The sequence below is a fragment of the Neopelma chrysocephalum genome, unplaced genomic scaffold (genome assembly GCF_003984885.1).
Source record: "Neopelma chrysocephalum unplaced genomic scaffold, ASM398488v2 Primary Assembly neopelma1_161, whole genome shotgun sequence".
In the NCBI taxonomy this organism is placed as follows: domain Eukaryota; kingdom Metazoa; phylum Chordata; class Aves; order Passeriformes; family Pipridae; genus Neopelma; species Neopelma chrysocephalum.
Window position 1 is genome coordinate 1 of NW_020897823.1, and position 13,975 is coordinate 13,975.

The 13,975-nt window shown below is 44.3% G+C and overlaps 1 gene segment (V, D, J or C); it reads right to left on the reverse strand.

Moving 5' to 3' along the window:
* Positions 1 to 6: 6 nt before the first annotated feature.
* LOC113976415 overlaps positions 7 to 13,975 on the reverse strand; it is a gene marked incomplete at its 5' end in the record, with an annotated part of 18,944 nt that continues 4,975 nt past the window's right edge. Inside the window, 5 exon segments of the C gene segment in view lie at positions 7 to 446; positions 1,076 to 1,192; positions 1,535 to 1,606; positions 2,243 to 2,518; positions 4,632 to 4,687. Of these exon segments, the coding sequence occupies positions 1,077 to 1,192; positions 1,535 to 1,606; positions 2,243 to 2,518; positions 4,632 to 4,687 (520 nt within the window).

A 13,975-nucleotide genomic window follows, 5' to 3' on the forward strand; every position in this document is an offset into this window, starting at 1 on the left:
TTGTGCCTGAATTGTCTCTGCAGTAACACACCAGTTCTACAGACAGTAACACAACAGCCTGTGAAAGCTGATTTAAAATGTTATACAGCTCTCTATATATGTATCAATAGTGAGGACTGGGTTTTTCTAAAACCATTGAGGCAGGTTGGACATTCCTGTGTAAATGCCAGAACAGTGGGGAGATCTACTCAGCAGGAGGATGAGGAGAAATGCACTCTCCTCAGTGCCCAGAGAAAAAGAAATAGCAAAAGCAGTTACGACTCCTAAATCTAAATGAACTGGCTGGGCAGGATTGAACATATCAAATGTCTAAGGGGGAAGGGGCTGTGTTGTGATCTGGGTGCTCACTGTCAGCAGATGTGACACTGCTTGTCCAGCCCGTTGTGCTGCTGGTTCAGGTTCTTCCCTGCAGTTCTTCAGGTTCCTCCTGTCTTGACTCCACACGCCTGGAAGAGCAAAGGGTGTTTTGAACTACATTTGATGCAACTGGAGCAATAAACCACTGTTTGAGAGCTGCCTGATCAAGACAGGTGCACTACAAAACTTAGGCTGGACTATCTTTTGTACCTCTTTGGACACTTTAATTTGAAAATCCCCCCTGCTTCCCCTCTCTTTACTCCCACAGGTTTGTGTTTTGGGATCCTTGCTTCTGAACCCTTATTTGTCTGGAGTTTTCTCTGGGCTTTGTGCTCTGACACTTGAAATAGTGAAGGAGGTACCTCTTAGGCTCTTCAGGCAACACCTGAGTTGCTCGGGCAAAGAAAATTTGGGAACCAGCCACCAAGAACTGAGCTCTGGATACAGAAAAGTGTTGTTTCCTTTGTCACATGGGAGGCAGGGTGGGCTTCTCTTAATTGTTTTTTTTTTGGAGGGGGGCCTGGTGTAGGTGCTTTTTGTGGGGTTTGCTCATCATTGTTGTTTTTTTCCCCAGAAACCTGCAAGAGCTATTTAATGGAATCAGGAGCAGATGAATAGGTGTCATTACCTGTGGGGTTAGAGAAGTACACACAGACAGGCAGTCACTCCTGCCACGTGCTTCCAGTATCCCTACAAATCAAGCTGAGTGCTTCCTTACCTCAGAAAAGAACCAACTTGACACTCATGAGTGTATTGAAGGCGATGCTTTTTGCCAGCAGGACTCTCAAACCCAGCACAGCCACAGACAGCATGTTCACTCTCTGCACTGTGGTACCTGCTCAGGGACAGCAAAAAGAGGAGAGAGACCCTGGCCTGAGTTTGGATGTTGGGATCTTGGCAGAAAGTGGAAAAAGCCACAGGTAACAGCTTCAGGGAAAGGAAGAGCAGCAGAGGAAGAGATGCCAGAGAACATGGCAACACCAGGGGAGGAGGGTGTCTGTCTCTGTTGCTTTTTGCTTCCTGTTGCTTGTGTGTTCCTACAGCAGCAACCTTGAAAAAGCAGCTTGTGTTTGATAAATATGTCATATTCTGACTCCTCTCCCCTTGAGAAATTACCTTTCTATGCATTTATCCCCCAAACAGCAGTGTAACTTCACCGTCTGTTTGGGTCACTAACCTTGGGCAGAGGTGTCTGTGCTGTTGCAAACCCTGTTACTGGTCCTTGTTACTGGTTCTTCAGCCTCCTTTTCTGTAGAATGATAAAGAAAAGGCATTTTTACCCATATCCAATTTTTAGAAAGGATTAAAAAACTGTTCCCATGGCCCTTTCCATAGGGACATGTGGGAAGTAGAGTCTGGGGCTCAGATGATCAGTCACTAATTCCAACAGAAATCTGAGGAGACAATTTCTCCCTGCGGTTGCAGGAAACAAAAGAATTTCTGGGTTGTTTTGGTTTTCCTATTTGAATGACCTTCAAGATGATAAAAACAATTGCACAAAATATAAAAAGTGATTTAGTAAAAAACAAAACCAAATCCCACCACCAGTTTAACTTTTTGTTGGCTTTAGAAAGGCTGTTTCAGGTTGTGCTCCAGGAGGTTTTGCTGCTGCGTGGTGAAATATTGAGGCATAAATAAACTCCCATTTAAAAAAATGGATTGTGCCTTCTCTCCTCCCCCATCAAAAGAAAAGTTTCTCCAATTTATTAAACAGTTGAGACCATTTCTTTTAGATGCTTTTAAACATCTTTCAGCTCTCCCTGCTTAAGTACCAACTGTGTCTCATTTCTGCTGCCCACCCTGGGCAGTGCAGACTATCAGGGAAGAGCAGCACCACAAGTTACTGTCTCCACAAATACATTCCAGCTGTGCCCCCAGATTGTACCTGACGATGCTGTAAAGGTGCCAGTGTCCAAATGGGCCTTGCAGGTCACCTCTGTGTCTTTTGTCACACTGACCACCTTCATAGCACTGTACAACCCCTCTGATGCCAGAATGGGTGTGCTCTGTTCATACACGACCTCATCAGAGGACATCTCCAAGCTGATGCTCTTTGTACTGAAATTCCTTGCCAAACAAGCTGCTTTCCCAGTGCTGCCTCCTTCTTCCAGTTTCTTTGATTTCATCACAATGACTTGTGGGACAGAATGTTTTGGACTGCCTGTAAAAAAAGGTATTTTACTGCAAGCCTGCCTGAGAGCTAAGTCATGAAAATTAATAGACACACCACCTGGGACTGATTTGTAGCATTATCAATGACCAACTGCCTTTTTTTTTTTGCCATTACTTCTTGCTGTTGCTTCCAAAAGATCAAATTAGAGACAGAAAGGGTGTATGAGAGCAGGTATTTTATAGGAGATTTAATTCCACAGGATCTCAGCTTCCTTTTGCCAAAGCTGGTGCCTGTAAGTGAATTCTTCATTTTATAAATTAAGGACCTGCAAAGGAGAAGGGATCTTTTGTGCATGTCACTCCAAGAGTCCAATTATTCTGCTTTCTCAACAATTTAATTCCAAACAATGTCAGCTCTATGAGGACTGCCTTGCATATTCGTGAGACATGAGGGAATAACTGTTTTTCCCTTTACTCTCCCTCCCCTCTCCAAATCTCCTGTTGTGGTTGAGAGGTCCAACCACAGCAGGAGTGGCAGGGAGAGCAGAGCTCAGTTTGTTGCCTCACTGCTGTGCAAGGTTCCCCCTCTGAGTGATGTTACTTGCAGAAATGAAGGAGGGGGACAAGGCTGAGCTTTTCCATAACAAATGCTCAGGTGCAAGAAGGACTTCTGTCTGTAAGATGGGAAAGTAGGAGAGAAGCAATTGAAAGTCTGTGAATTATATATCTCCACACAGAATCACAGAATGGGTTGGGTTGGAAGGGACCCTAAAGGCCATCTGGTTCCAGCCCCTGCCATGGGCAGTGATGTCACTCACTAGTTCTGCTCCAGAAGTTCCTGACAAGGCCAAGAACTTTCATTGTGGGGGAGGTTTTCCCCACTGGACATTGCACAAGGTGTAAGACATTCCAACCAGTCTGCAGGCAATGAGGAGAGAACAGGATTGGTCCTTGGTTCAACAACTCTTGTGCCTGTTCCAAAAGTGTGACCGTTCTCCCCCTGTGCTGTGCCGTGTCGTCAGACCCACGGCTCTGGAGCAGTGGGAAGTGTAATGCAGAGTTTGTTTAATAAACTGATTGGAGGGAAAGAATATCCTAGGGCCTACAAACATGATGCTCATGGACAAATCTTACAATATTCCTTAGAGTAGTGTAATAACCTTCAGTGGTGGTCCTTTAGCACTAAGATACCAAAAAACATTGAGACATGAAAATGAGACTTTAGACAGAATCTAAAAGATGGTGACAACTTTTCACAGGATTTGAGATCCTTGCTTTGATCCGTCAGAAATTTGGTTACTCTGAAAATGTTAGATGTATTTTTTCAGTTTTGAAAGAATTTTAGAGTTGAATTCCCCCAGAAATACATGAGTGACAAGGGTTTGACAAGTAAAACAGACTGAATTTCAATGGTATAGCAGAAGCCTTCTCTGGGAATTTTTTAGAAGACATACAAGTAATGAAATAAGATTGCTTTACTTCCAAGAGCTGTCTTTTATGGTAACGGTCTCAAAAGAATTTTGTAACCAAAAAATCATTGTGATACCATGGGGCTTTTTTTACACAAAATATCTTTGCCTTCAGGTCAGGCCATATTTGGAGAATCCAGGATGACTTCACAAACCAATGTCAGGACTTTATTCAGATTAGTAATTTGAATTATAGTAAAAACATGTAACTGAAAGGAATCCTCTATCACCCTTCCTTGCCAGAAAGGCTTAGCTTATGAAAGGGTGTCAGACATACTAAAAAAGATTCACATGTCTAATTTGACAGAAGCATCCTGGTGGGTCTCTTCGCTAAAGAGAGGGGCATCAGGGTTTTGATTTTGCATGGTGTCTGCCTTGCAGTCTGGTCAAGGGATCTCTCATGTCAAACATCTTGTTCATCACAGGACACTTCACCAGAGTTTGATCAAGGAGCTCTGATTTTACACTCTTTCCCCATCACCCTAAAGTGGTGAGGAACTGAGGTGAAAGCCAAACCATGCTCTGCCACAACTTCAGGGGTCAGCTCTGCTGATAAATCAGGCAAAACTACACTCTTGTCCACACCTACAGCAACCAGACACTCCACAGAAATCAGACATTCATTGGCAGGAAAAAAAGGGAAAATTCAAACAATAACAACTCAGAAAAGGATAATGCATAAAGGACACCTACTTGGCTCCACGGTCAGTTGAGTTCCTTTCCCAAAGACAAGAGCAGCAGTTACACACAGTTAAAACACACAGATCAAAAAAGGCTTGTTTTTCTATTCTTCCTACACACATTTCCTTCCCAGGTGTTGTAACATGGTTTGCCAGAGCATTGTAGTCCTGTGCATTCTGCCTTATCTGAGAAGATCTTTAAAGGCTTTTCATGTTTTCTCCTCTCCAGTATTTCCAAACAGCCACTACAATAACAAGCTGCTGCTCTGCAATAACTCACTGGGCAAGATCTTCAGCGAAACAATGTACACATTGCAACTGTTAGTAAAGCAGAATAATTTTTTATCAGACCCCAGAAGCCTTTACTGAGTCCCACCATTTTGCATTACCTGAAAATACAGCCATGAATTCCTACATCTGCTTGTCTTTGGGAGATATTTCTGTATTACGTTCTGGGATTTTATTAGGACAGAAAGTTGTACTTCTGTTTCATTTTAGTCTAACAAGGTCACAGGAAGAGTCATATATTCTGTAGAGTCATGGGCCTTAGTATTCTTAACAAAAGTTTTGTCTGGAATAAATCAACCCACACCAACCCAAAAACCTTGTCTATCCTCAAGAGAATATGACTGAGGTATCCTATAGTGACACTAATGGTTGTTATTTGATGTCATTTTGATTTGGAGCGATTCTCAAAAGATTTGGATAATAAAGTATATCTACTCTAAACATCTTAAAATGCATATTAGTAGCTCCCAAAGAAAATCAAAACCAAAAGAGTGAGGTTGTTCACATTCTGGAAATTTAGGCTTCAACTTATTAAGTATTTCAATGGACACTGAGAGACTTAGATACTTAGGGCCCAATATCTTTTACTGTCACACATAATCTGAAAGTCTTTGTGCAGCTTTGAAAATATCTCATCTTTAGCTACAAAAAGAAAATCATTAACAATACAGAAAGAATGGGTTTTTCTTCAAAAGGATAACTTGGCATTCCTTTGCCCCTTTGGAATTGGAAGTGGACTGAGATTGTTCCAAAACAGACATTTATTCCCATGCAACATCTCCTACAGGCATGGGCAGATATTAGGCAGCACCTCAGGCAGTCCCAAGCCCTTCTGAAATGACAGCAGGGTGTTTTAGGAATGTAAAATGACATGGGACATTTTTGCAGCACTATAAAGACATGCAGACCTCTGAAAGCACAGCAGCAAGTCCTGGATCTTTAGGATAACACAGAGCAACCTGACAATCTCCTCTGACACCCCAACACTCACATTCCCATAGAAAAGCTTGGGGTGACATCCACCTTTTTTGTACATCAGGAAAGTCCAAATAAAGATAGGAATAACAACTATGGCTTGTTATCATCCCTACTCCCCACACCTGTGTTTTCAAAGCTCACACAACTTGGGAGCCAGTTGTCTTTCATTCTAGGAGGTCTTGGATATGAGGCACCTGTGAAAACTGAAGGCCAGGGATATTTAACCTCCTTCCTCCTCTGTCTCCATGCCAGTGGAATTGCTTCCCTGGGGACACTGTGAGTGTGGTGCCAGTGTCAAAACTTCTCCAACCAGACAGTTAAAGATCTGTCTCAGAACTTCTCCCCACTGTGAGCTCTCCACTGAGCTGTGCATTCCTGCCCAAAGGCAGTCAGTGAAGATCCACTGGAGAAGAGGAGCCTTCAGAGTCAGTTTGGGCCAGAGTGGTGTCCAAAGTGGGAATAAATTGTAACATGTTCAGTAGTGCACACCTGGTGTTTGGGGATCATGGAATGAAGGTGTTACACAGAGTTAGGCCAGTTGTTCCTGTGAAACCTTCCTAAGCAGCTCCAAGCTGAGGATTTGGCTGGAAAGCCTGGCTGGAGAGAGAGAGTGCACTCAAGGGATTATTGCAGCAGAAAATTCTTGCAGTGAACCCAAACCATTAGATTCCTTTTTCTTCCCCCACTTTAATTTTAACACAAGTTTTAGAAATAGATAAAAAAAGGTACTTACTTGGTACAACTGTGACAGTGGTCCCTGGTCCAAATACAAGCTTATCATCCTCACACTGCTAATACTCATTGCAATAAATCACTCTTTCCACATGGCAATCAAAAGGGTAGAAAAAACAGGAGATGAAAAGTTAGACATTTTTCTTAATTATCTATGTGTGCAACTCCTTGAGGGTATCCAGAGGCATATTTTCTTCCAAAACTGGAAAGAGAAAAACAATAATGGAATAGCTAATGACTTCAAATAGCTTGATTGAGTATAGGACTTCCAAGTTCACCCTTTCTTCCATAGTTTAGAAACTTCATGACCTCTATCTTTCCAGGATAAACAGAAATATAAAAAGAATGTTCTGTTTGTCTCTTTAATCATCACAGTCACCCATCTTCTTTCCTTCCCAAAATATATTGCCTTTTTACCTTCTTTGGGTTTTTGTACAGGGCCCTGTGCTGTTTATATCATTGTGGTACTCCAGCCCCAGTACACAGTGATATATTTCACTGCAAAAACTGCCTCTCTTCCACTACACAGAATTTTGGATTATACAGGCAGTCATGTGACTTCTCAAGTGGTTCAAGACCCAACCTACCACATGAAGAAACACAATATGGCTTTGAAGGAACAGTCTAAGAAAATTTCAGCAAGGTTGAATTAAAAATGAAAACTTGGGGATTACATGACACCTCTGAAAACTCTGATGGAGTTAAGCTGGATAGAAAGCAGGAAAAAAATCAGTACACAGTGTTATTCCAAAGCATTTCAGAAAATTCTTCTGACTTGCAGGAAGTTGTCTATATTTTCACCTGTAATTTGGTGTCATGCTCAGAAGCATGAGAAATGTGCTTCTCTTGGCTCTTAGAATTGGTATCTGGGGGTCACTTAGTACCTCAGAAAGTCTTTAGGCTGCTTTGGGTAAAATGAGAGAGTAGGCTAAATGATGGTTCTTTGTTATGTAGAGGCACTGTGGCCATGGGAGTGACTATCAGAGATTAAAGGAGCTGTTGCAGAATTATCAAATCCTTCATGATGATCAACTTGTGCAGCCTTAACATGATCTGGACCTTGATGGCAAGACATGGACTCCACCTCTGAGCCTCTGCAGCTTCAAGAGCCCACTTCTCCCTTTTCCAACAAAGGAGAGGCAGGTTGAGTCTGTGCCCATTGGGATGGGAAATGGGGGTTGCCAGGGTGACAAAGGCTGGGAGCTCCTGGCACCAAGGCGAAGGCTCTTGTTTCACATGAAGATTTGCAGCCACAGAGTGGACTCCGTGCTGTCCTGGCAAAGGAGGAGCTGGGAGCTCTGCCAAACAAGGGCTCTGAGCCATCGCCCACGAGCCACACGGGAGCACCAGAAAAAGTGCTGAGTGACAGCAATGGAAGGCTCCGTGCTGCTGGACCAGTCATCTCCTTGCCATGGACTCAAACTGGGGACACTTTTAATGGACTTGCCCAACTTATTGCACCTGCAGTCCATTACCCCTCCTTCTCTTCCTTGGGGGTATTAATGACAGTGCCATGGCAGTCCTGGGAAGCAGCAGACAGGCTCTGGGAGTGTTGGGAGGAATGGGTTAAGAGCAGAAGAGAGGTGAGGAGGATTGTAAATCACTCGTGTGACCTTGCAGTGGGGAATAACCCTCGATAACCCAGAGTGAACTGCAGCCCGTGACCCTCCAGCACCCACCGAGTTCAGAAGCCGCTGCCTCTGTTGGTGCCTCTGCCTGGGTGTTGCTTTGGGATTCCCAGGGTTACCAAGGTAATGAAAACAAATTTACTCTTTGTGTTCTAGTCCTGAGTTGGTGTCTGTTCCAGCTGCCTGTCTGTGCTGACTCACATGGGGTGATGGCCAAGGGCGTGTGGGCCCACATGGGATTCTCCTTGATCCTGCTGCTGAGGGGGGAGGTGGAGAGAAGGAGGAGTGGATGAATCCTGGTGGTCAACAGTTGGTTACACAGCTGGCATTGACAAATGGACTTGGTTTCTATGACCATGAGATCTTTTTGGAGGACTGAGGGCTCTTTGGAAGTGATGAGACCCACCCGATTCAATTAGGCAAAAACTTCTTTGCCAACAAACTAGCCAACCTGATAAAAGCTTTAAATTGGGAACAACAGAGGAGGAAACAGATAATAAATAAGTGAGGAATGGGATGAACAGGACAGGCTTCATTATAAAAAGAGAAAAAAGGGCTGAAAGGGTTGCACTTCAAGAGTGTGCACTAAATAAGGAAGTATTTATGGGGGAAAAGAAATCCCTCTGGGCTTCTGGGAAATTACCATGGCTGGGTGCCTCTGTACAATGCCTGTGCAGGAACACTTGCAGGGTGGGGAACAAATGAGAAATTAGAGCTCCAACAGCAGCTGCAGGGCTACAATCTCTCACAGCAGAGATGTGGTGGGGCAGCTCACCTGACCCAGGAACTGCAATGGGTGGTGCAGTGCAGATTAGTGCACATTGCCTGGGCTCCTCTCCAACAGAGAATCCTGGAATGGTGTGGGTTGGAAGGGACCTTAAAGATCATCCAGTTCCAATTCCCTGCCATGGGCAGGGACACCTTCCACTAGCCCAGGTTGCTCCAAGCCCCATCCAACCTGGCCTTGGACACTTCCAGGGATGGGGCAGCCACAGCTGCTCTGGGCAACCTGTGCCCGGGCCTCACCACCCTCACAGGGAAGAATTTCTTCCTAATTCCCTCTTTTTCCAAAGTCCCTCTCCAGCTCCCTTGGAGCCCCTTTAGGCACTGGAAGGGGCTCTCAGGTCTCCCTGGAGCCTTCCCTTCTTCAGGCTGAACAAGCCCAGGTTTCTCAGCCTTGCAGTTTTAACACTGGTTTCAGAGCTGTGGGGTCATGGAGATGTGGAGGGATAGCTTTCAGCAGCATTATAGCAACTGAAGGCTGATTACCAAAGTCAGATTGAGAAGGGAAGCGAGTTGCAGAAGCTATTGAGGAACAAGGTGGATCAAGTCAGGTTGTAGAGCTGAAGGTCGTCCAGCTGACTTCAGATATCACTGAACAAGAGAAATGGCCAGAGCTCTACCTCTCCACTGACTCGCAGATGGTGGCAAAGGCTCTGTGGGGGTGGCTGGAACAATGGAAAAAGACCATTTGGCAGCACAGAGGGAAACCAATCTGGGCTGCTGAACCGTGCAAGACATCGCTGCCCAGGTAGGGAAGTTGGCTGTGACAGTCTGTCATGTAGATGCACAGGTACCCAAGAGTTGGGCTAATGGAGAACATCACAACAATGAACAGGTAGATCAGGCTGCCAAAATTAAAGTGTCTCAGGTGGATCTGGGCTGGCACATAATGGAGAATTATTTCTGGCTCAGTGGGCCCAAGACACCTCAGGTCATCAGGACGAGATGCAACACCCAGATGGGCTCACGATCGAGGGGTGGATTCAGCCATGGACACCATCTCCCAGGTTATCCATAACTGGTAAATATGCACTGCAACCCAGCAGGCCCAGGGTGTAAAGCCCCTTTGGAATGGTGGATGATGAATTGAAATATAAATCTGGAGAAGCCTGGCAGATTGATCTCATCACACTCCTCAGACCTGCCAAGGCAAGTGCTACATGCTGACAGTGGTGGACACAACCCCTGGATGGCTGAAGACACACCCTGTGTCTCACAGCACTGCCTGGAACACCATCCTGGGCCTAGAAAAGCAAGACTTTGGTGATATGGCCCCCCAGAAGGAATTGAGTTGGACAATGGGACTCATTTCAAAAGCAGCCTCATGGATACCTGGGCCAGAGAGCACCGGATGGAATGGGGGGATCATGTTCCCTGTCATGCACCAGCCTCTGGGAAAAACTGAACTGTACAATGGACTGTTAAAAACCACATTGAAAGCAATGGGTGGTGGGACCTTCAAGCATTGGGATCTACATTTAGCAAAGGCCACCTGGTTATTTAACACCCGAGGCTCCACCAATTGAGCTGGGCCTGCCCAATAAAACCTCCACATACCATCGCTCAGAGCAAGCGATGGGGTGGTTTTAGCAGGAGTATTAAATTGGAGAATACCATTCCTAAACCGTGACAACCTCCTACTTGCAAATGAGGAAGAATTTCTGGCAGCAGTGAGGTTGCCAGGGGCAGCCTTGGCTGCAGTGGCCATGCAACATTTGAGCACAGGATCCAGAGAGAAGAGAGCAATGTAAAAAAGAGACTGGAGCCCTGGACTTCAGGAGAGCAGAATCTGGGCTCTTCAGGGATCTTCTTGGAGGAATCCCACAGGTTATGATCCTGGACAGAGGAGGGGTCTAGGAGAGCTGCTCATTTTCAGATATTAGCTCCTTCAAACTCAAGAATGGTTCATCTTGACAAAGCACTAAGTCAAGCACAGGTGGTAGAAGGCCAAAACAATGAACGAAGGGCTCCTGAGTAAACTCATAGATGGTGAATACAAAGCAATCATATGTGGCTCAAAGTCCTTGCTCTGATGTTTATAGCTGGGACATTGCTAGTGGGAAGTGCCCTTTCTGGTCTCCTGTTCTTGTTCCTCAGGCACCTGCTTCTGGCAGTGCTGGACATGAAGTTAAAAGGATCTTTGTTCTTAGCAAAAAACCTCCTCTGTGCTCTGAGACAAAAAGAAGAACATAATGCTGAGCTTAAAAATGGAAACATCTAAATACAATAGGTTAATGCCCACTTTTTCAATTTGAGCTGGTGATCAGATGTCTAAAATGACATATTTGCAAGATCCAAGATCTGATGTTGAGTGTTGAAGAAATTGGTTTTGCATAAAAAGATTTTTCTGCTGTTTGATTCTGGGAATTGTGTATGTGCACAGAGTTGTCTGAGGAAAAATAGACCATGTAGGGCACCAAGTTTCCACCTTCAGAGGATGGAAGTGAGACAGTTTGTGTGTGATGGTTCAGTCATTTTAAATCACTGTGGTACGTACCACACTGTGGTAGACAGTTTTACAAAAATATTTTGTTTTTTTCAGTGCCAGGTGATGTCTGCTCTTTCATGTCTTTGAAGAGCTGGCTTTTATTTTCCTGTTCCTCTACACTGTTCTACTTCTGAACATCTAATACTATTACAGACGATGCTCTACACTAAAAATAACATTATCATTATTGCTTTTTCTGACAGATAAAGTAGTTAGCACTAATCTCATTAAAATATTGCCCATACTTGTAGAAAAGGAATTTTGCTGTTAGAACTGTTCTCACTGACAGGATCTGATTACTGGTTTGTCTTTTAACAAACATCAAGAGAGTTAAGGGGAAATATTTTAGAGTATCTGGAGACCAGCTGGGTATTACCAGCAGGCTTATTAATTTTCAATTTATTTTCATTCTGTATTTCCAAAATTTTTCTGGACGATCAAGCATTTCTGTCCTCAAAGCCTATTTTCACACCAAACTAAAAATCAGTTCCATGTTTATGAATTGTTCAGAAGTTATTTTGGTTTAGCTGATAGTTGCCTTTTAATTTGATTTTTATCTTACTTTTGTGATTTTCGTTAGTGGTAACTTGGAATTGTGGAGCAGTTTCCTAATCCTCAGATCCAGTTCTAGGACACAAAAACAACACAGCATTATTTCAACCTGTTTGCATTATCGTTGTCACCAAGTGTATTTCTCATTTGTAATCACGGTTTTTAATCCCAGTGCTGCTATTTTCCATTGTTAACACGGCCATGTTCATCTGCTCTTCCCTTTAGTGTGTCAGATTGTTTTCTCCTCCTTATTGCTTCACTGCTCCGGGAAAGCTGTGGAATGTGCTGATGTGATCCCTTCAGCCTGTTCAACTGCTGGCATGACAAAGAACAACCTCAAAATACCTCCTGCAACAGGCCTGGGCTCACACAGGTGCCTCTCACACACCCTTCACTCACTGGCAAATCTTCCCCAGCAGTGAGACCTGGCCCTGCTCGTCCCTGAGATCTCAGAGGCCGTTAAACAGCCTGTTCCCATGGCAGTGCCACAGAGCACAGCTGTGCTCACAGCCCCCCACGAGCCACACACTTGAATCCCTTTGGCTTAAAAGTTGAGTTCTGCTGTTCTTTTGTCTGTGTCTGTCCCTGTGCAGGCCCTCCAAAAATTACAGGAGGTGCCCCAGTACTGTCAGTGACGTGTTGGAGAGAATGTTTAGGTTGTGTTCCACTACATGATGCTGAAGAGCCCTCCTTGAGTTCTGCTTCAGAGGAAATGGGAACAGAGGGAGTCCCCCTCTCCTCTAGAAATGTGTCGTAGGCAGATGAAGATACATTTCAGAGGTTGTTGGAATTCCTTCAGTCCTTGCTGAAAGGTTGACACTGCTGTTTTCCAGAAGAAAGTATCCTGGCCCTTCCAGCATAATTCTTCTTGTTCCCTCCAAAATCTCCACTTGTATTTTTAAAAAATTTTCTCCTTTTTTTGGTGGGGAGATGGGAGGGGGATCAGCTCACTCTGAGCCTGTTTTCATGCACATCCACCTGATTTCATCACACATTTACAAGAGTCTGTGTCCGTGGATTTTTATTGATGGAGAGCTGGTTCTGGAATACCTGTGTCAAGAAGGCAACTTTTCTCTTAAAGGCTGTGGTGGGAATTTTATTCTTCTGTGGAGAGAACCATCCCATTCAACCTTTCTTCCAAAACAGATGTTACTGGTCGTGGATTCCCTAGAGACACTGTAAGGGATCATAGGAAACTAAGTATTTAAGGTGAAACAGTAAGTCACAACATTCCCTGTGGAGAGGACAGGTAAAAGCAGTGATTTGAAAAGTGAACTACAAAATCTGTTGGGGGAAGTCCCTGAGCTGCTGACACCTACAAGAAAAGAGGGCGGTAACAGAAGAAATAAAGTGGCCTTTCCTTTGTATTTGTAGCCTTTGCAAGACATTTGACAATGGCCTGACAGTCTCCTGTGTTGAATGGCTCTTAGATTAATCCACTGCAGCAATCCTTCCACAGAGCCAAATGGGGGCAAAGTCTGGGGACAAATGACCCTCTGGCATCTGCAGCTCTTGTAGAGGATGCCTCGGGCACTGTGCCCATGAACACAAGCACATGGATGCATTTGCATAGGTCTCCAAATATCTTCCCTGAAAATCTACACTTCCAAGTAAAGAAATGAATGGTCATTCCTCAGAATAAGAACACCTGTGTTTATTCACATGGAACCAAAGACAGGAGTGCAGAGAAGGAATTTTTTATCATCTCCTGGGAAAAAATCGTCTTGGCAGTGCAGTTCCTGGTGCAGGGCCACTCTCTTCTAAGATTGACAATTAATTGACTATGGTTATGGGCTGCTGCAACATTCCTGTGAGACTTCTCAAACAATAGAAAGTGTCCAAATGCAGTTGACTTCTGCCTTTCCATGTTAAAATTTTAACTCATTCAATGCTCATTTGTTTCTTTGT